General features: G+C 42.2%; 2 protein-coding genes across 3 annotated transcripts in view; one reads left to right on the top strand and one right to left on the bottom strand.

Moving 5' to 3' along the window:
* Positions 1–4,891, bottom strand: part of LOC149365431 (putative peptidoglycan muropeptide transporter SLC46) — a 32,427-nt gene extending 27,536 nt beyond the window's left edge. Inside the window, exon 1 of the mRNA XM_089542524.1 lies at positions 4,765–4,891. The gene's annotated coding sequence lies outside the window, so the exon portion shown is untranslated. The remainder of the gene's footprint in view (positions 1–4,764) is intronic.
* A 624-nt stretch (positions 4,892–5,515) lies between these two features.
* Positions 5,516–22,502, top strand: Cln3 (CLN3 lysosomal/endosomal transmembrane protein, battenin). 2 transcript variants are annotated; one of them, XM_089542538.1, is made up of 15 exons: positions 5,516–5,773; positions 9,316–9,361; positions 10,008–10,095; positions 10,175–10,231; positions 11,812–11,885; positions 12,587–12,672; positions 12,751–12,823; positions 12,933–12,964; positions 14,241–14,349; positions 16,880–17,030; positions 17,739–17,807; positions 17,978–18,033; positions 18,114–18,207; positions 18,965–19,105; positions 19,967–22,502. In XM_089542538.1, exons 1-15 carry the CDS (start codon positions 5,665–5,667, stop codon positions 20,087–20,089), a joined length of 1,308 nt encoding a protein of 435 aa, XP_089398664.1. In that variant the 5' UTR covers positions 5,516–5,664; the 3' UTR covers positions 20,090–22,502. The 2 variants fall into 2 exon arrangements, with proteins under 2 accessions (XP_089398664.1, XP_089398666.1); XM_089542540.1 differs by lacking the exon at positions 9,316–9,361 and having other exon boundaries at positions 5,534–5,773.
* The last annotated feature ends 264 nt before the right edge of the window (positions 22,503–22,766 follow it).

Raw genomic sequence — 22,766 nt, 5'->3', positions numbered from 1 at the left:
GGGCCAGCGTGGCCTCTGTTGCAAAGCGACTGCGAATTCGGAAGCTGCTGGCCACATGCTTGAAAAAATCAGAATCGCAGCACTGAGGCAAAAAATGCTCTTTAGGTATTTTCATCTTGACAGTGAAAGCGCTCAAAATGACAAGGACGACAGAAAAGGAAAGACATACAAAGCGCTTTGTATGTCTTTCCTTTTCTGTCGTCCTTGTCCTTTTGAGCGCTTTCACTGTCAAGATGAAAAACCAACTCGCCCACTCAATTCCATTATTCAGGTATTTTCAGCAATATTGACCGTTGTTCTGTGGTATCCGAACCCCTGTGCTTTCTTACAGACAAATAAAATATTATACGGCGATTACACATTCGTCTAATGGGGGGGGGGGTAAGTCCCCCCCCCCCATTAGACGAATGTGTAATCGCCCCTCAACAGTTCTCGAGCGAGCGTCCATTCCCCCGTCTCCCGCCTCGAACTTTTTGCGCTGATGTCGAATTTATGACTGAAGCGTTCCAGCTGTCATCATCATCATCAGCCTGACTACGCCTACTGCAGGGCAAAGGCCTCTCCCATGCATGCCTCTTCAACTAACCCTGTCCTTTGCCAGCTGCGGACACCGTATCCCCGCAAACTTCCTAATCTCATCAGCCCACCTAACTTTCTGCCGCCCCCTGCTATGCTTGCCTTCTCTTGGAATCCAGCTTTAGGTTAGCTCAAGCTGTAGGGGACCAATGATACAAAATCGACAACCTTATCTTATTTCCTCATTACTCTGATTGCATTTTTTTCTTTGAACAATGCACATGCGACCGTATCCGAACACATGCCGATAAAGGCCACTTCACAAGTGTGGTGAGCTGAAATGAAACAGTTTATGCACAGATATGTTTTAATCTATTCGGACCATACATCGCATGCGCGGTTTAAACAACACCTCATTATTTCAATAAAAAATAGACTTCATTAACGCTTCTCCTGCTGCACAAGCGATGTTTGCCGACCTTTTTTTTGTCCTTTTAGTTTGTGTTACCCGTCGTGCGGGACGCCAAAATAAGTCAGGCTACGAAGCTATAATTTCTTTCCATGCTTTATGATGTTGACGATTGCAATACAATACAATAGTTACGGCAGTGCATCTCTTAATACAGACTGTATACACATGAAGGATGGATTGAAGGGTAGTGGAAGGATGGGGGGGGGGGGGGGGGGGGGGCAATAGCTACTGCTGGTTAGGGCCATACGGCGCTTTCAGTAGCCTGGAATGCAGTGGGTTAATGTGATTAGAATGGGACACATTTTGCACTGACCCCAGCAAACCAAAAACCTCTCAGAGACGTCTAGCTAGACGTCTCTGAGAGGTTTTTGGTTTGCTGGGACGCTACTGAAGGGCGAAAAAGAGCGCGTAATTGCGTTTGGACGTTGTTATAAGAGGGTTCATCTTTATAATGGGTGTGGAGCAGCTTTCGGCCTCTCATGATAGCCCTTTCTACAAAGCACCCTCGTTAAGGCTCCCCACCTACCTGTATGCCTGAAGATCAGGTTTCTGTTAATTAGTGCAACCACTGCGCGTAAATTACACACGCACTAAATATATGCTCGTTGCATCCCGGCTACGGGAATGTGTAACTATGTTTTTGACTTTTCTCAGTTTTCATACTTTCGAACTTTGATCACTCAGATTATTTTGTTATCAGTGAAGTGTGTGCGTACTTTCGGAACACCTGAAATTCCCGGCCATTCTGAAAGACGCAGTAAAGATATGTTAATTTTTCACAAACTTATAGTGAAATAAAAACGGTCGTCTTTAGAGCAAGCGCTTTAAAAAACTCCCAGGATAGATTCGAGTGTGTAACGCGAATGTTTGAGCGTTAAACCTGTGGTGTGAGATCAAATGAATTTTATATTTTGGATTAAACTACTAGGCTCCCTTCCAATGCTCGAGCGTACGTATACTGCAACACGTGCCGGCTTGTGCACCATGCCGCTTCCGCACAGTCTCGGCCTCTTTCTAATCATATACAGGGGGCTTCACCTAAGATTGTACACAATTTTTAGAAATAGGTGTTTTGAGTTATAAGAGCGCTTTTTTCGACATAGGATTTTCAGCAGTGTAGTACATAAGAATACAGCCAAGACGTGTTACCTAGCAGCTGGCTGGTTAGCTAATATTGAATAGTTAACTTTTTAACTATTACCGTTAGGCTCTTTGATTATAGAGAGACATGTAGCCAACCGTAAGTAATATTCATATGAGTGTTTAGAATTTCGAAAACGCGGTTACCCTCGGCACTGTAGCCTTACAAATTTTGGCTATATCGCGCCAAAATACATGCGCTTTCGAGAAGCTTGCAGGCAAAGCAACCTCTCCAGTGCACGTAACTCGTCGAAATAGACAAAAAAAAGACGACAAAATATTGAAAATAGACGAAATAGACAAAATTATAGATTGTACAGGCCATAGACTGAATGCACAACCCCATTAATTTGTCAGAAAGCTTTGCTTAATTATTACCCATTCGCTACAATCACCCCTTGTACACCCCTCAGTGACGGCTACATATAGCTTGACTCCATGCTATCCGTGTGGTCCCCGTTGTTGGTCCTTGCAAAGAGTTGTGATGTTGTGAAGCTTACCAACTGGCGGTCTTACATGCTTGTGCAGGGTTACTGAACTTTTCAAGAATGTGAAATGTATGCTACATTAATGTTGTTTAAATTTTTCATTAATATGGGAGGAAGTTTATTCTAACGTTCATTTGTAACAGCACAAAAACGTTAGAAAAAAAGGACATTAAACTTTGCGACATTTGACCAACACAAAAATGTGACATTATTGTAACGTTTCTGTGCTACCTTGGTTTTTGTACATGTTTTTTGCTCTGGAGTGATGCGTACAAAACTGGTAAACATGAAATCCATCAGCACTCAATAAATAGTTTCCTCTAGTTTTATTCGCAGTTTTAGTTGTCGGACGATGGTTGCGGTATCATAAGTGCGTATGCGATCACGTGTGGCATACAGAACCTGCAATGTAACCGCTGCTTTGTCGTTTTAATTCATTCAAACTTCCCCGCTAAACTGATCCAGAAGCCGGAATGATAACACGCGAATTAAGAGCTATTGCAGTTGTTGTATGCCTCACTTGATCTGGCGCTCACTGGAGGGTTTCATCACCACCATACAGTAAAGACTGCTACCATACGGCAAATGTGGCTAGGCAAGCCTGGCAATGGCAGCAGCGGCAACGCGTACGTTGCCGTATTTGCCGCGCAGCTGTCCAGCTGCACTAAAACGTGTGGCGTCGCAAACCTGCTGAAATCGTCACCATCATCAGCAGCAGCAGCAGCCTGACTATGCCCACTGCAGGGCAAAGGCATCTCCACTGCAGGCATGGAGGAAGGAACTGCAGGGCAAAGGCCTCTCCCATGTCTTTCCAATTAACCCTGTCCTTTGACAGCTGCGGCCACCGTATCGCCGCAAACTTCTTAATCTCATCCGCCCGCCTGACTTTCTGCCGCCCCTTGCTACGCTTGCCTTCTCTTGGAATCGACTCCGTTACCCTGAAGGACCAGCGGTTATCTTTACTTCGCATTACATGCCCTGCCCAAGCCCATTTCTTCCTCTCGATTTTGGCTGGGATGTCACTAACCTTCGTTTGTTCCCTCACCATGCCTCACCCACTCCGCCTGCTTCCGATCAGTGCTCAGATCACTCATTAGGTGGCTGGATGCCGCATTCCAGCTTGCCGATAGGCGAGCGGGAGTGAAGCCACCGGAAGTTGACAGCTTGTTTCGGAAGTCTGATATCTGCTGTGTATTTCAATGCAAAAAGTCGTGCTTTTCATCCTTTCGTTCGTAGTTTTTGGCGCTGTTCTGTCGTGATATCTGTTTTTATACCAAAGGAATAAGCAAGCGAGAAATCTGAGTATCGTTTGGAGAGCCTTGTAATTTCAGAGCAACCGAGGAAACAGACATGCAGGTTTCACCCTCCCGTGGTAAAGGCGTACGTACGTCTGGTTCTTGTCTTCCGAGCGTGAAGGGACACAAGTGGAAACGCAATGAGGCGGAGGTCATGTTTAAACCGAATTTTCGCTTAGCAGAGAAAAGGCGAACGATGACGGAAATCCTGACATTCGGGCGCCCGTGTGCTGTGCGATGTCAGTGGACGTTAAAGATCCCCGGGTTGTCGAAACTATTTCGGAGACCTCAACTACGGCACCTCTTTCTCTCTTTCTTCTTTCATTCCTACCTTCCTCTCTTCCCTTACGGCGCGGTTCAGGTGTCCGCCGAGATATATGAGACAGATACTGCGCCATTTCCTTTCCTCAAAAACCAATTTACCAATTTATCACCTCTCGAAGAGCCAGTTTCAGTTCCGAGTTGCAGGCAGCCGATGTTTCGTCTCATAGATCGCGGGTGATGTTTATCGCTTTAGGACGTCTATTACCTACCAGACGTGTTTTCAACCTAACTCCATAGTACATCCACATCTGTACAACTGCATCTACAAGAAGCACGTAGAACTATGCTCGGGCATCGTTAGTATATATATTTAAAGATGCACAGCGCGAGGTCGACTGTCGAGAAGGGTGAATGCTACAGCGCGTGCCTTTTTCGATGTGCACAGCGCGAGGGAAGTTGTGGACGAGAAAGAGGAACGGAAGGAAAGAGGTCACTGCACCAAGCACCACGAATACAAGCCCATTCAGGCATAGTTTAGTACAATACGAGGCAGTACTTGATATACTTCGTTGAAAAAGAAGTACCGTACCTTTTCGAAGCGCTGATGAGAACCAGAAAACCGTCGGCACCTCACCAGATAGTAGCCGTGCACTCACTCCGGTCTGATAGAAACATAATTCGGTAAAGTGTCACTGCAAAGTCGACTGCCTTGTGCCTTCCTTAAATTTTCCTCCCACTGATGGTATAACTTGGACTTAGAGCGCGGGAACGTGCATCACAATAAAACGCGATGTTGGCGACGCTGCGCAAAGGGACGACACACAGCTGAGCAGACGAGGCTCCGTACGTGCGTGTTGTGCGTGTGCGCAGTAGGTCTTGGTTGTGTGTAGCGACGTCCTGTCGTCTGCTAACATCGTCCCATTGCAACGCAAAAAAACTGGTCTTTTTGAAACGCCTTTCCTGAAGACTTTGCTGGTCTTTTCATGCAGGTGACTGCGCAACAGGTAGGCATTATCGTGGAAAAATACGAGAACGGTTAAAAGAAATATCAAGGTGAAATCCGAAACTGAAACTGAAAAACCGTGCTGCCTCGTTTTTTTTTTGCACTGCTAAAGGCTGACTTCCGGGACAAGGATGCTTACTTCCGGTAACTTTTTGAACGTCATTGACTGAAATCGAAACTGAAGCTGCTTAGGTGGTGATTCAAGTTTATACTAATGTCTTACGCATCATTGGAAAATAAAATGCTTTTTATTTTAATTTGAAGTGCATCAAGAAATAAAGCACGACTTTACTTGTAATTTGTATATCCATACCGATAGTCGTTTATAGCCTTATCCATAGCCCTGTTGGCGCAGTTTCCGGTTGCTGGCGCGTAATAGCGCAACAGCTGTAGCCGCTATCTTTGATAACCTGCGAATATGCAGCCTAGCGCTGTGAACTATCTTCTTGGCAGGATGCCTGCACAGTTATGACCGTCTAGTGCTTTATGCTGTCTGCGAGGTGCGCCGTCATCGAAAGGAGCGAAATGCCTCCGAATCCTGCAACCCAACTTGACTGTGTCGACGCAGTGGAAGACACACCACCTGCGCCGAGAGGTTCAACTTTCGTTTTGTTTTGGGCTATAGTGTTTGTCGCTTACTGTCTGTCACTCGCTGACTGTGACAACGTCGCTTACGACGCGCCGCCTCGAAATCCAGAGCAGTCTCGCTTTGTAGCATGTTCACTCTGCTTGATTTCGTGATCAAACCAACTGAAGTAGCTAGGCGCTGTTTTCAAAGTACAATGGAAAGTGGGTGGTGGCTACAACTTTCGTTGTTTGAAACTTGTGTGCTGAGAAGTTGCAACGTTAATAGTGAAACTTGGGGGAAAGAAAAGAACATGTACTTACTGTACGTTGTAAACTCGGTGTGTTGGGACGGGGCATGTCGTTTACCACTTTGTCTTCACTTTTGAGCACTACACGATCGTTAGTTGTGAATGTACTCCGATATAACCACGCCTCTTTTAGCGTCCGTACACTTCGATCGCTACCTTCGTGGTGCCGTTCGTTCGGCACCTTGAACAAGACGGATATGGGGGACACAGCGTGGATGCGCGAACAATAACATTGTTTTGTTTGTCTATTTCTTTGTCTCATCAGCACGTGCGGGATGTTGTCATTTCTCTGAAGCATTTTGTGGCCGCGCATCCCGCGGAAGTGCTCATGCTCACGCATGCGAGTCGACTTTTATAGATCCGGCTTATGTACGGATCTGCCTTGCTTACCAGCACTTTGCAGATAAATGTAATCGTGACAATAACAGCATTGGGCACATATGACACAACATAGGCGGTTTTCCTGCTACTCCTGACCTGTTCTCTCAATCAAATCTGACTTCCTGCTCAGAAATTCGTTTCCTGATGCAACAAGTTGCTTAATTAAATTATTTCTTTTTACGGACTAGTATTGTGTGTGTGTGCGTGTTTTTTTTTATTTCTGATGGTGGGGCCCTTGCGTGGATGTGGAAATTGGTTGGCCGGGTCTAGGTTGTTGAGATTGGTTTTTGAGCTTTTTATTTCACCACCTATCCCGCATATAGTCACCAAGTCTGCAACCTGTTGAAGTGCTCCAAAGCGTGGGTCTGCATGAATCAGGGCATTGGTAGTACTAGTGCTGGGGAATGTGTGTTGTTTTCTGAAGCCATGTGTTTGACCAGGTTTTGGATTTCCTTTAAGCACGGCAGTGTAGGTTGGCTATGATCATTTGGTTTGTTGCAGTGCTTCTGTCAGGTTAGATTAAATGTGCGCATTTTTTATGCACAGGGAACACGAAAGGGCTTAATGAATGAGTTAGCTTAAACATCAACCTCATTGTTAAAAAAATTGCCTGGGCCTGGTTGCGTTTAGTAAATTCCTAAAATGTTTTTCACCCTGGGTCTCTAAATATTTTAATGTTTTGTTCTCTAAATCGGTATGTAGTGGCCAGATTCGGAGCGATTGGGGAAGAGCCAGGGTTCAGCCTCTTCATAACAACAGTAATAGATGGCACATTATAAACCATTGCCCCATTCATTTCAGTATCATGCAAAGTTCTTGAGCATGTAATACATTAAGACATTTCCGAGTTCCTCATCAGGTTGAATATTTTGTCCAGTGCTGAGCATGGATTTAGAAAAGGCTTCCCCATATCTCCCCAGTAAATACTGTACATGATTTTAGAGCATCAGTAAATTCAGGTAAATTCAGGTAAACTTATAGATTCAGTGTTCATGGACGTACAAAAGCCTTAGACAAAGTCACGTATACTTTTTAATTTAGATCTGTTATTAAGGAACACCCTGCGTATCAATTGGACTTCAGCCTATCTTTTGAACAGACAACACAATGTTTCCTTCAATTGTCATTGTTCCCTTAAACTTCCAGTCTATTCTGGCACTCCCTAAGGCAGTGTTCTTGGACCCCCCCCCCTTTTTTTAGTGCGTTAGCAGTAAAGCTTCCAATCTTGAAAAAAACCTGCTGTCTATTTGAAGACGGCTAGACCTGCAGAAATAAAATAAATATTGCCACAACTACGCCGTGCCTGGGTTTCGAACCTGCAATGGCGCAAACAGACCAGCTTCGCTGGCCACAGCATAAGAGCACTATGATATCATCGTAACCAACCACACCTCACGTTAAACTGCACTGTCTTGCACTGTGCACTGTGCACTGCACATCATCTTCATCAGCCTTCATCAGTACACAATGGATGCAGAACACACTTTTGTATCTGATGCTTTTTGTTCAGTTCTCTTTGCTTTTTGCCCTGCTCTTGTTGCCTATCAAGCAGTATGTATCAGTGTATTCCGTCCTGCTAAAATCCTGGCTGCGATTGCAATATTTATAAATGAAATGAATAAATAAACGAATGGCAGAAATCCTTGTACTTGAGGCTGTTCTCTTGCACATGTAGGGCACTCAAGGCAAAAACAGTAAAGAGATAATCAGTTAAGGTATAAATGGTAGTAAAAAATTTGAGCTACCACGCAATTGTGAGGCTTTCTGCTTGGTGCTTGATAGTACTGTAGGTTTTAGCAGTTACCCAACCACCTGGCTCGATAACATGGTGCTCATTAAATGTTAAGTATATTTTACACATTCCCATGACAAGCACAAACATAAGCAGCAGCTGCATCATAAGTTTTCATTTAATTTTTGGTCTGAGTTTTATGTGTCATGTGCATGGTAAAAAAAGGACAACTTCATTTTGTCACATGAAAGATAACATTAACAAGAAGGCTTGAAGTGTCATGTGTGCCCCTTCTATTCCTTTGAAGTGCTGCTTGAGGTAGCGGGCTGTTCTTGTTGGCTGCACGTAGAAGATTTGCTGTGGCTTCACACAAGGCCTTGAGACGGCAAAAAAAAAAAAAAGGCTACAGTATATTGTTTAGCTTTCAGCCCTACATGTTGAAGAACCTTTTTCTTGGCAAGCGCTATGGTGGCTGTAGAATCATTTCCTCTCTGGTGCCTCTCTTCTTGTAATGCTTTGCTTCTGTTACTGGTGCATTTTGCTGCAGGTAAGTATGCAGTTATTATGGCTAAAGTTTGGAGCCAGGTGGCACTTGTTGGGGCAGCAGTCAGCATCAATGGTGGCTATTGGTTTGGCATCACACTTGCTAAATTGTGTGTTTGCAATCTTGAGAGGGATGCAACAGTGATGAGAACACAGGAAATTATGTGACAGCATCAGAAACGAGAGAACAACTAACAGCTGAAGGACAAAGCTGTTCTCCACCATAGTAATAAGCAAGTGCTTGCTGTCACACCACTAATCTTGAAGCTGGGTCGCCCATCTGTAAGTTAGAGTTCGCTTGCAGGGTAATTATTTGACTATGCCTATGGTCAGCAGTGCAGGAAAATTTAATGTGTAAGTAGTGTGTAGTGTCAGCCTTTACATAACTGAGTAGGTGTTGTGTTAATTTCTGTACACAAATTTTGAGGAGTGTAACTGGGATAATTCTATTGTGTGCTGTAATGGCAAACACTACACCACAGTAAAACCAGAGAACTGATCATTGCTTAGTTGTAAGGAAGCAATACTGCTATTTCTACTTTGCATTGGTCTCAGTATTATGCATATTCGTGATCTTAACAACAATCTTTTCCCTTTATACCACAGATCATGGAGATAAACTCAGGCGCACACGCAATCTTGCAGGCTTTTGGTAATGATCATTTTTTTTTTTCATGTGTAATTCAATAAAGGTCTTATATTAAAGAAGATGAGTCGATTAAGGCTTCATGCACAGGAAAGCTATATTTGTAAGGACCTACTATGGAATAGAGGCTGTTCAGCTGATTTCATTCAGTTGGGCATTTAACAAGAGATTACAATAACTTAGCATGAAATACAATATGGTCAGCTCCTGTTTGCAGCTGTTGTTTGTTCTTCCAAGAATTCAAAAATTGATCCGTGTTTGTATTCAGAATGTCTGACATGGAGGTCATTCTCAACACTAATATTCTTTTGTTCTGCAAGCTTGTTCTGAAGGGGCATGCCTAAAATGTTGCTGCCTTGCACTGGAACAAATACAATAGACTGAGGCATTCTAGAGCTGTAAACATTGTTGCGAAATGTAATCATCCTGTGTACAAGTAGGCCTTTGTTCTTACATGCATCTTACATGCAAGATAATTCATTTTACATTTGACTGTGACGTGGAACAATGAAAAACGATGAACTCCTATGGTGCTGCTTCCTTTCACCTGACTCATCTCATTGTGTACTGTGCTGCAGCTTGTCATTCACAATGTTGCAGCCACTTTCCCAGAGGAACAACCTAATGAGCATACATATGTGATTCATTCCAGGCTCTTGGGGCTTTGCAACAATTATGCATATGTGGTTATGCTTAGTGCAGCGTTTGACATCCTCAACAAGGATCTTGGTCCTCATAATGTAAGAACGCTACAGCCATGAAGGATTTATTTGCTTACTTCATTTGCTTGCGTTTTAACACCCTGCTGCCCTCACCTAGGTTACGGTGGATCCACACCCACCCAACAGCACAAGATGCAATCCAACATCCACAGGGGTAAGTTCAATCAATCAATCATTCATTTTATTTCCTTAGAAAAGGAGGAGTACGGGACTAAAAGCTCGAACAGCTTAACGAGGTCCCGACCCCTTGTTAGTTGGCATGACAGCAGGATGACGGCCAGTCTTACACAAAAAAAAAAGAAAAAATATCACAAAGCAACGGGTAATACAGAATGAAACAAGACGGCAATCAATCGGAGAATCAACAAAAGGTAATACAGATAAATCAACACACATAAGCAACAGTGGTGAACAAAATTAGGCGAATAGGAAGGCATGGTTTAGCCTTGCAAATGAATAAGTTGACAAAAACGTCTAATGCGACAGTTTCGGTTTCTGGAAGGATCAAAATTTTGTCGGTCTAGTAAGTTTAACAGCGAAGGTAATGTATAAGATAGAGATTGTTCATCATAGGAGGTTCTCGGGGTGTGTACAAACCACATTTCTTTATGTCGGGTCTGACGAATATTTGTGTTTTTTTTGAGTTTTGCCAGATGAATTATGTAATCAATGCCAAACTTTACAAAACCTTTGTAGCACAACATCAACCTGTAATTATAAAAACAAAACACAGGAAGAATTTCATATTTTGGAAAAAGTGGTTTTGTGGAGTATGTATAATGGACATCAGCTATGTAACGTACAGCTCTTTTTTGTAGCAAATGTGACTTTTCATGTGACATATCTGTTTGCCGATGCAGGCTGCCCATTTTAACATTGTACAATCCTGATTCTATGGCAATCCTCATGTGTTACCTGTTACCCTTTTTTCCAACTGTTAACAGGGTAGATGTAGTTAAATAGGCTGAAAAACGGGACCAATACATTAACAGCAGGCTGATGTTTTCTGACAGGTTCTGAACATCTTATGTTATTTCGAGAATGTTGAATCAGAACATGTACGTTGTGCATGTTTTGATTGACAACATGATTATTGTTGAGCACTTCCCTCATTTCACTTCGTGTTCAGTCACATGTAAATGAAACCAGTTTTGTGTCAGTGTTACTGATACCGGAAATTTCGATAGTTGATTATATATTGTGTGGTTTTGAGAGAGACTTGCATTATGGTCCTCTTCCATCAGTCAATAAAATGTTGTTGCTTTGAGGTCACAGAAATTTAATTTACAAAAAGTGACATTCTAGACTTGCAGCTGCAAACAAGTGGTCACTTGCCAGCCACTGCCCATGTTGCATGGATTGTTTGTGGAGCTTGTATAATGATGACATGTGCGCATTGGTTAATAACGCTCTAAGCACATTGGTACATTAGTATGGGCTATAACTTCTTTTAACAGATTATTGTGCTGTTTTGTGGTCGCTGATGTCATTTACATGGGATGTCTAATCTGACATGTCATGAGTCTTTGAATTCTGATTTATTTCATGTGCAGTGACATCCTTGTGCCCTTTATTTGTATGGCTCTGTTAATGTCGCCTATTTATTGCCATTCCCATCCCATTCAACTTGCTTTTTTCTGCAGTACGAATTAGTTTTCTTCATTTTAGAAAGTACATATTGCAGCTGTGTCGATGAGGTGGTAAATTATTATCGCTGTTGTCTCTGTCTTCCAGGCAATCCTACTTGCAGATATCCTGCCCGCCCTGTTTATAAAGCTCACTGCCCCTTTCTTCAACATCAGCACAAGGTACGATTATCTCACAGAAGAACACACGTCTGGCATGCATCTGCTTTTTTGAATTCTCAGAGATGAGCTTCATACATGGCTTGCACAAACAGCCTGCCTTTATGCCAAGCTGTTTACCGAATTTTGCTGTGATGAAACTCAATGGTGACAAAAAGCTGAATGTACACTGCTTGAACTGTACATAGCTTCAGGCCACATGACTGATAGCCAGTGGTAGCCCTCATGTACAGTACGTGTCATATTTAGAAGAAATGCGAGAAATGGCTAAACCGGCTATTAATGCAGAGAAAAGTAGGTTTCACTGCGAAGCAGTAGCATGGCTTCAGGCTCCTCCTCTCGAGCTCTCTGTGCCTTTTCTTTGCCTTGCAGTGAAACCTACTTTTCTCCTTTTTAAGAGCTGGTTTAGCCATTTCCCACGTTCCCTTTAAGTATGAGGCATACTGTACATGTAGTCAACCGGATGCACGTTCTCATGGAAGAATTCTGATTAAGCTGAAGAAATAAACAGCCTCTGTGTCAGATTTATTATGTTGCATATAGATAGTTGCAGCGAGCTGCTCAGAAGAGAGGAGGACATGTACATGCTTATAAATAAAAATAGAACCACAATCACTTTGACCAAACAGTGCTCTATATTCACTGATACTTGTTGAACTTGGAAGAAAAATTAAGCGAATTAAATTTTCCCTCTCTTTTGCCAGCATTCAAGTTATAGCTGTTGTTCTGCTTTCTTGCTCAAGTTTTCTTATGACCTCCTTCACTGTTGCCAAGTGGATGTCCTTTCTTGGTGAGCAAATCACGAATCCACTGATCTTTTAATTGACAGTTATTGCTGTACAAGCATTGTTGAATTGAATCGTTGCAGGGGTTGTCTGCGCTGCCATTGGAAGTGGCTTGGGCGAGATCACGTTCCTTGCTTACTCATCCTACTTTGAATCGTAAGTTTCTATTTCCACAAGACTGATAGGTAATGGCATGGCAAATTTTGGTGAAGAAGTGATAAGGAGACTGCCTGAGCTGTTTGCTGACACCTATTCTTATCTGCAGGGATGTGATATCAACTTGGTCATCGGGCACAGGTATGCAACTCATTTACTGCTGTGTATGATTGTGTCGTCTGTACTTAATTGCAGTACCATTTTAAGTACAGTATAGTAACATTTTTTTTTGGACTTTATTTGGAGAATTTCAATCAGATGCATAAACACTGATTTAGGGTAAAAAAAAATGATATGTAAAGGGTAAGATTAAAAGAACCATGAAATGTGTAGAACTCAAAAACACCAGGTGCGTGTGCCTTTTGCAAAAATTAAGGGTGCTTTTGTTTCAAAGAATTTAGAGCTTTTTCACGTAAAAAGAAAGTTTAAGGTTTGCATCAGTGTTAAATTCGGTAATTCTGTTCAGTGCAAAAAGTATGGCGTCAATGTTCATTTTTTGAGATTGATAAGGATGATTGTTTTTTTTCTGCCTTTTTATTTTATCTGTACATGTACCTCTTATGTTTGGACTGACTTAAAATTGTCTCTATTAAACATTAAAAAATGTTGCAAGAGAACTATATGGTTACTTTGCGATTTCATGGAAAGTCCAGTGTTGTTGTTTGGACATGCTGTTGGAATGTTCAACACACTAGTCTAGCACATTGCCCTCAGTTTGCGAGCCCAAAAATGCTTGAAGGGTATGTTCTCAAGGCTTCATGCTGAAGATTTAAAAGATACTGAAGTGAACTTCGCTGAGAAACATGACAAGTGTTTGTTCCCGAAGCTGCCAAAGTTTGCCCAATTTGAGGTGGGCTGGCGCATAGCTCAGAAAAGCTAAACCGAAACTATGCAGTCGTCTTGGTGACAGGGCTCTCCATTTCTCATCACACCTGCCGTTGGAGGCATGTCAGTGGTGCATGAGCAACTCTGCAGCGTGGAACTCAGGTTTCGAGAGGGCTGTTTGGGTGATCATGCCGCACCGGTCATACTTGGTTGCGGCCTTCTTTCGGGGCTCATTCGAATTAACCAATGCGAGACCCGTAGCATTCAAATTAGCAAGCGTCTGACATCATAGGCGTACATGATTATTGGCGGGGCTGAGCCAGTAATTCTAATCAGCCGCATTTCCAAATTAGTGTGGCAAATTAATGACCTTTTACTGTACTGCCATTTCATTGTTGCGTCTGGTCTCTTTATCACACTTGACTAATTGGCAGCCATCGTGCAGTCTGTCCATCTACAGTGCCCATGCAATATGATGTTTTGTTTGGAGAGACTTCAGAAATGCATAGAGTAGAGCACATTTTTCATTGCGGCTTCTTGCAGCCCTGTGCAGAAACTGCGTGCTCTGATTTGTTCTGTGCGTGCTCCTTAGGTGGCGCTGGTGTCCTGGGTGCCCTGTCTTATGCTGCCATGGCATCAGTCTTGACGCCCGAAACGACCCTTTTGGTCATGCTGTGTGTACCAGTGATGATGGCAGTGAGGCAAGTGCCACTCTTGGGATCAAACCTTATCTGCAGTCAGCCTCATTTCGATGGGGGCAACACGCAAACATGCCCGTGCGCTATGCGATGTCATTGCATGTTGGAGAACCCCAGATACTCTAAAATAATCTGGAGCCATTTATTACAGCATCTCTCAGAGCCCATTTTCAGCTTTGGGACGTCAAGCCCTGCATACAATACAATACCAAAAACCAGTTTGTATATTTGTGAAACAAATGTGGTAGACACTTGAAGCAGAATTCTGAAGCAGAACTGTGCAGAAGGCATAAAATTAGGTATTGCTAAAACATCAGCACATGACTGACCACACAGTTGACTTCAGGATTCGGGCTGCCGTGGTGGCTCTGTGGTTATGGTGATTGGCTGCTGGCCTGAAAGACATGGGTTCGATCCCGACCATGGCGTTTACATTTCAATGGAGGCGAAATGCTAAAGACGCGTGTAGTGCGCGATGTCAGTGCGCGTCGAAGTTATTCGGAGCCCTACACTACGGCATCCCTCATAGCCTGATTCACTTGGGGACATTAAACTGCATAAACCAACTAACCACTTCAGCATTCGCTTTTCTCGGTTTGTAATAATCTTAAATTGGCTACTTATTGTCTTTCCTGCAGAAGACATAAAAGTCAAAACTGTAAACAGGGTCTTTTATGATTGCAACAGCAGAGTGAAGTGTACCATTGCTTGCAAAGCAGTCTTGGGTGCAAAAGATAAGAAAGAAAAACAAGTAAAAACAAAAGAAAACAATAACTCACCAGATGAAATTGGTTAGCAAAAGAAACAGCATTAATTATACAACCTCACTAAAAGTTGTGCTTCCATGCATAAAAAAGTTGTGCATAAACCTACACAATGGCGTTGGTGATTTCAGGGCAAAACGAAAGAAGCCATTTGCTTGCCATCATTTGTTGGCAGTATTGATGGTTCTTGGCTTAAAACGCACCATATTGTGCATTATGTTGCAAGGGTTTTCCTGTGTGCAGCTGGTATGTTAATGTGCTGCCAGAGTGATCTGTCAAGCCATGGTGACAATGATCACTTGACCTCAGCATGTGTACGAGCTAGTGTGACTTGACTCTGCAGTTTTAGGATGGTTCTGATGAATTCAATGAACATGTGTGGAAGGGGCTTTGGATGTTCTTATTAAGGCGGAAGCCTTTAATGCCTCATAGTTGTAAGCAGGGGTTGTCGACAGAAATGTCACGCTTTTCAATTGGCCGAAATGGTTGTGACGTCACAGTGCGCGAATTTCAAATGGGGCCAATTGTACTTTGGCTAGTAACCATGCAACCAACTAAAGGGATCGTATAGTGATGCTCCAACTAAGTGGGGCTGAGTTTACTTAATTAGTTAATTAACCATTTAGCCTAATTCAGCTTTCTAGTCAGACCAAATAAATAACTGAATCCGAGAAGGAATTTGGTCGAGTTCGGGAATCGAACCAGGGTCTCCGGAGTGCGAGACGAGCACGGTAACCACTCCGCCATGCGAGCTCGATGGTTTGGAATGAACAAAGGCGTGTCTAATGAATACGGTGTCTTCATTCACTCCCATCTTCCTCCTTTTCCTTAAGGCGAGGTTCAGGTGTCCACCGAGATATGCGAGATAGACACATTTCCCTTCCTCAAAAACTAATTTACCGATGAGCAAGGCGTAGAGCCAAACGGGCGATGGTGTTCTGTGGTCTCCCTGGCAGCGTTTCAAGACGCTACCGCGTTCCACACTCAGAGGTGAAGCTTAACATCGTAACAACGCATCAGTGACACAAGCAGCAACACCGCGCTTAAGGCCTTTCGGCGCTTTAGGTCAACAAAGCGCCCCCCGAATTTTTATTCTAGTCTATAATGTAAGACTAGTGTGATTAATGGAATGGTTTGTTAATTGTTAATGAAAGGTAGTTTGTGTGTCACCATATACAACAACTCAAAAAGTTAAGGCCCCTTTCTTGTTTCCATTTTTACCACCACACACGTACCTTTGTTTAGATTGAGCATTTTGTTAACAGAAAAAGTACATTTCCTTGGAATTGTAGAAGCACAAATTGTTCAAAAGGGAGCGTTCCTCAAGTTTTAAGTTAAGCGGTACCAAAGTGAATTTTGCAGTCAAACTTGAAGTTTGTCTCCTAAGTGGTGGTATCGAACCGGTGTCTTGCAAAGTAGAAATTGTGTATACTACTCAGTTGAAGCATCATTATCACTGCGAGTCCACTTTAAGACAAAGGCTTCTCTCATTGGTTTGTCAACCCCTGTCCATCAGTTATTGTTCTCAGCATTGCATGAGAACAGTTGTGTCATGGAGGCTTATGCAGCTGCCGGAGTTTTAATATGGGTATACCGGCATTTTTTTTTTGTTACTAATTGTTTCTGTACTGTGAGAATATATTCATGCAGACGTGCGCTCATCATCTGGAAATATTAGATAATGCTGCAAGTTAGGACATCGTTAAAAGTAGAGGCTAGCAAGACATGACTACAAATTGCTGATGTGTATTTTTTTCTGTGCCTTGCAGTTTCTGGGGCATTCTAGTCCATCCAAGACTGCGCTCGAGACAGCCCAGTGTGGTCGTGCCTGATGAAGAACCACTTCTGAGCTGCAGCAGCGGTTGTTCAGAGCAAATCAAAAGCACGCTCACATTTGTTCAAAAGCTGAAGCTTATTAAGGTCAGTTGAGGCAGAACCATTATCAAATGCGCAGCTTGAAAGTATTGACAGTCACTCATAAGCAGAATGAGAGGTGAATGACGGAACGGGCAGTGACATAGAAAATACAGGTACTACTACTGACACTTTCTCTATTACCGAACAGAAACTGCTAAAAGCAATTGCATATCAGTAGCACAACATGAAACTTAAAAATTTTTAAAAATTTTTGCTAACAATGTTTTTACCGTAAAAGTTCTTTCTCCAAACTGAACAGATCATGTAAAACAATGGAGAACAGAGGTCGTGAAAATGCCATGCGGCATATGTCCATTTCTTGCTCTTGCTACAAAACTAGGGAAGATATACTTCATTCTTTCTTCAGAAATCAAGAAAACTTCTCGAGTTCGTTTTTTTTTTTTTGCTGAGAAACAGCGTCATAAATGTTTTGTTTGGTGTTGCTAACTATTTTCTAATTTGATTTTTCCTTTGCTTGTCTATTCTAAACTCAGTATGTAATGCTACTAAATTGTTAGGTTAGCTGTGAACAAAAATGGTCTCATTAGCATTAAAAGACTGCTTTGGCTTTACACTTGCCTGAGTTCTTTTACAGCTGTGATCATTTTAGGTTTGATACCTTGTATGCATAACCAGATGCGTTAGTGTTGAAATACACACAGTTTAGTATTGTTTAATTATGTACACAAGTCTGTACCACTTTGATTTCAGCCACTGCTCAGGTTCATGATTCCTCTTGGGCTTGTCTACTTTGCCGAGTACTTCATAAACCAAGGACTGGTATGTGCTGATATGTCTCTTTCCTCGTCCATTTTATTACACATCCTAAATGAACTGCCTTAGCTTGTTTATTCTTTTGGCTAATGCTGATGGTATTGAATAACACTCTCCCAACCTGAACTAACCAAGCTGAAGTACAGTATTTACATGAAGCCTTTGTCTCGTTGCAGCTTGAGCTAATAGTGTTCAGGAACACAAAGCTCACACACAAGGAGCAGTACAGGTGGTAAGCACACTGTTATGTTTTTGCAAGACAAGATCACCAGTTTATTGTTTCAAACACTGCAACATTGATTTCTGTTTCAGGCTTCAAGTTATGTATCAAGTTGGTGTGCTCATTTCACGGTCTTCTGTAAATATTATACAAATAAGAAAGCTGTGGCTGCTTCCATTGTTACAGGTTTGTCATAAATATTTCTTCTGGGTGTATGCGTAGTGCTGTAAATGTGGAAAAGTGCCTTGTGGACAAAGCTTCTACCTTGATTGTAGCCTCACAATGTATACATTGAATTCAGTTTGAAACAAATGTGATAATACATGGTAAAGAAAGGAAAAAGACTTTTTGTACCAAGTGTCCGCTTAGTATAAACGGGTTTAAGTCTGAGGTTCAAGCCACTAACAGTATTGGAGCTGTACCGTGGAACAATATTTCTGTGGATATCTCTGTTAGAGCACACTGACTTTCTGAAGCAGCAGAACTGGGTACAGCAAAGAAAATTAGCCTCTCTGGATGCTGCCAGTTTGACTTTGTCGTCAAGTTGTAAACAAGGATACTAGAATGGAACACTTTTCAGCAAGTTTCACATTAATTTAGACTACCGCAAATAACGAAAGCAGGTACAGTAACACAAAGTACTGTCAGAATTATTTTGTAGCTCCTTTTGACACGCTTAAGCTTTGTGATGCTGCCTTCAAGGTGGGATCATAAAATAGTGGTGATGATTTTGACTTGCAAAAGCACCAGAAATTGGCGCATGCATTCAGAGAAGCCATGCATGTTGCAATCAGTGCAATGCAACAACAGGTGTAGCACAACAGGTGGTGTGTTGTGCGAAAGTGAATACCTTGCTGCAAGTGATGGCTTCAGAATATGACTCTTGTTTTCGTGGAGTAAAAAACAGCATGCAAGTTTTATAATGTGGGATTTTTTTCCGTAGTTTGCCAACATGGCCTTCATCCTTTCGGAGGCCTATTTCCTCTTCCTGCCCAGCTTCTGGATTGTAGTTGTCGTTGTCCTCTACGAAGGTCTCCTCGGCGGAGCAGCCTACGTCAACACTTTCTACCGGATCTCTAAAGACGTGAGTTCACTATATTGAGCGAAATGCAAAACATGTTGCTCATTTCCAGCACGGCCATTGATAAAGAGAACTGTGTACCTCAGACTCGATCATCATCTTGGCATGCATTACATATCAGCATGTCCTGCAAGCAAGTGCGAATCGATCCAGTTTCAGTCTAGTGCCTTTATTGTGTCCTGTATATTTACTGGCTCAGGAAATTAAAAAACCAGTGCTTGCAGGACTCCTAAATGAATCTGTTGGTGCTACAATTTTCGGATGTGACGTTATGGCAAAATTGATCATTTAAGCTTTACCTCCGTCACAGCTTTCGATTCCCTTTTTGACCTGAGCAATTTTCCATGCCTTATTATCATAGTGCAAATGTCAAAGGTACAGCTGTTTGTCCAGCTGCTTATTGTAGCAAACTGTGCGGCAAGATGCAGCAATCATAGCTCTGGCTGCGTGATGATTCGTGCAGAATTAATAGTCATTTTGTTTCATCAGAAACGAACTAGATGGAAGGGAAGAATTGTGCTTCTTCGTAAAAAAAAGGAAGGTTAGGTTAGCAGCGCACATTGAAATGCTTTAGTACGATACTGCTGCTCAGCTTGTCTGGTCTGAAGAAAGAGAGAGAAACAACTTTATTATGACGTAGCATTGAGTGTCAAGAATATCCTTTGTCAGGGTCCCCAAAAACCAGCCGGATCCTGTATTCGTGCTTTGACCATGCTTTCTGATGGTGTGTTGACAGTGCCTGGAATTCCTTTTTTGACAATTCCTCTCCTGTAATGACCCTCAAGCAAGGGCTACAACATTCATTAACAAATGAAGAAATGTGGCGCCAAATTTAAAATTTTGCTTGTTCCGTCATGTTTTCAGGTAGCCCCTCAGCACCGTGAATTTTCCCTGCGCATTGCATCGCTGGCGGACAGCACGGGCATCGCCTTGGCGGGTGCCATCGCACTGCCAGTTCATGACGCAATGTGCCTTTTAGACTACTGAGGTGCGGGGCATTGTAGCTGCTGTGGCCAACATATCAGAAGCAGCCACTATGTAGTGCTACACTGAATGGAATGGTGCAACTCCAACAATTTCGGCTTAGACGGAATACTCACCCAGTAGCTTACCAGAGCAGCAAAACAATAATGCGGCCACGTGCAGTGCTCTCCATCATGACAGAGGATACCTACTTAGTATTTGATTACCAGTTGCTCCCTCAGTCTTGACTTCAGCAGTCACTTTTAGTGGCTGTTAGTCAGTTTTCCTCTTGAAGGATCAGCATCCTTCAAGTCTGACAAAATGATTCTGACATGACAATAATGTTGTTTTACACTGTTGCTATGTTGTAACTTGTTCCTGGAAGGAGTGTAAACAAGCAACAACAAAAGAAGGATGATGAATGGGGTCAAACCGTTCTTACTGACATCATTGATACTGAACAGAATGGGAAACTTATAATAGGTACCGGATACAAGCTATGTGACAGTGACCAGAGTCCTTCAGGAGCGAGTATCTATGGACTTCGCTGTGACCTTGCTTTCTGGGCTGCCTCATGATGGTGTTGGCAACATTGAGTAATTGACTTTTACATCAAGCTAAGCGCTACTTATACGGGACCATACTTTACTATTTACTCGGAGCATCGAGGGCAGCTTTTGGTTTAGATGCCACATTTCTTGAAAATTATGATTGTGAACACGTAATAGTGTGCCTGTCATATATGTGAACATGCCACAAGTCAAGCGCGATAGATAGGCTTGACTAGGAAATACATGCCATTCCATGTCTAGCATAAAAACACTGCATGTGCAAGCCTGGTTCACGTGGTTGCTGAAGCTAAACTGGTTCCATGCTGTTGCTGAAGTCAAGTTGCCACTGATCAAGCCAAGAAACACTTGCTCAACCAATATTGCTAACACTACATGTAAGCGTGAAAGAAATACTTTTAAATTTGATACAATATTTTTCTGGTTCATACATTAGCAGTGTCCTTACTCTGAAGTATGGGTACTTTTGAATCACTATATTTTAAATATTTAGAACTTTTACATTGATGATGTGTGTGTTAAATGTTGCCTTAGAGCAGAAAGAGTTGCCACACTTTAGCTTGTGACACTCCATAATGAGATTTTATTAGCATTGTATTGGAGGTATGATGCAGATGTGGCCATTTTTTTTTACTCGTATTGTTTCTTTTCTTGTATGCTTTTATCATATGTTGAATACCAGAGTAAAACAAGCGGGATTATGGCTAGTCTCTTTGAATGTTCAGTACGGTGATCCCTTGTCTGAACTTAAGCAAATTGCTACTGAAGCATTATTTCAGGCTATTACGAGTAGCAAGTGAGTTTTGTGACTAGTATTTCTTTTAACTTCCTATATTACTGTAATTTGGTCAGTGTTATGAGGAACTTTGTCATCGTGTGGTGCACTTTCTTCTTGGTAAACATGTCAACGCCACAAATGAACTTGCTATTAGATGTTCATGGCAAGAAATGAGAATGTGGCAATGACTGGATCGGCTGATTGGTTTATGTTGTTGAGCTGTTTGCTTGATTTGGTTAACTCACAGTTGAATGCATTAATATTTCACATTAGACTTGATAACGCTTTTGACATCAAATACGATGTCATTTTACTGCATGCCATGATTTGGCTGAACACATGCAATGGTACCACTGTGGCCTTTTTCTTTTCTTTCTTGTTGTTTTGATGCATTTGCACTTGCACCTACTATTCACACACGAATCCAAAAACTTCTCCAAGACATAAAGCACCTTGTTTTATCACGCCGTGATAAATGTGTAGTCACTGAACTTGCTGGTCTCGTATTCTAGTGACATGTTGCGAGGAAAAGCGCGTACTGTCGCCATGGATATCTGACATTAATGAAGTCTTTTTGTTAAAATGTGCATATTTCACATCCACTAAACATAATGTCTATATTGACTCACTTAAATCGGTTATCTACTGATATAGACTCACTTATATTATTGGGATTTAAATTATGTCTTAATTGTATTGCATTTCACATCAAATCCCTGCTGGTGTATTCAATGCCCCAGCAAGTCCTGAAATGCATTAAAAATAAATCAGCAGCATAAAACTCGACAAGTAAGGTTAGCAAAGACGATAACAGGAACTTTCCATTGCAAACCATGTTTGTTCTTGATGTCTTGATGACCACTCTAAGCGACGTGTGGAACTTGCTATTTTTATTACTCTTGTAACAAGTCCTAAACTCGCTCTAGGCCATGCATAGCAATATTATGCCAAGATTTTAGTCAAGAGATTAACACTATGGAAACAGCAAGGAAGAAACAAGTTGTATGAATTTCTTTTATTGCTTGCTGTATGTTCACCACAAGTTGTTTATATGCTTCCCATTGTGATTAAAGTTGTTTTTACTCAGCCACTAAGCATTTTTATTTGTCATGCAGCTTTTGCAGTCACTGGGCATGTTAAGGCACAGCATACTCAGTAACAGTATAGCTTTGCTACTGCTAAACCAGAGAGAATGGCAAAACATTCAACCTACATCACATATTAAAGGTGCACTGAAGAGGAATCTGAACTCGTATTTTTGCCGCGGGAACTCGATCTGCACGCTCCTAGCATTCTTAGAAACTGCGACTTATTGCCCTGTGTGGCCGATTTCCCTAATTAAATCGAATTAACG

This window comes from Amblyomma mixtum, chromosome 1 (genome assembly GCF_055824585.1).
Source record: "Amblyomma mixtum isolate Tamu chromosome 1, ASM5582458v1, whole genome shotgun sequence".
Classification (NCBI taxonomy): Eukaryota; Metazoa; Arthropoda; class Arachnida; order Ixodida; family Ixodidae; genus Amblyomma; species Amblyomma mixtum.
The sequence above is the reverse complement of the archived record's forward strand: the minus strand, read 5'-3'. Positions and strand labels throughout refer to the sequence as shown.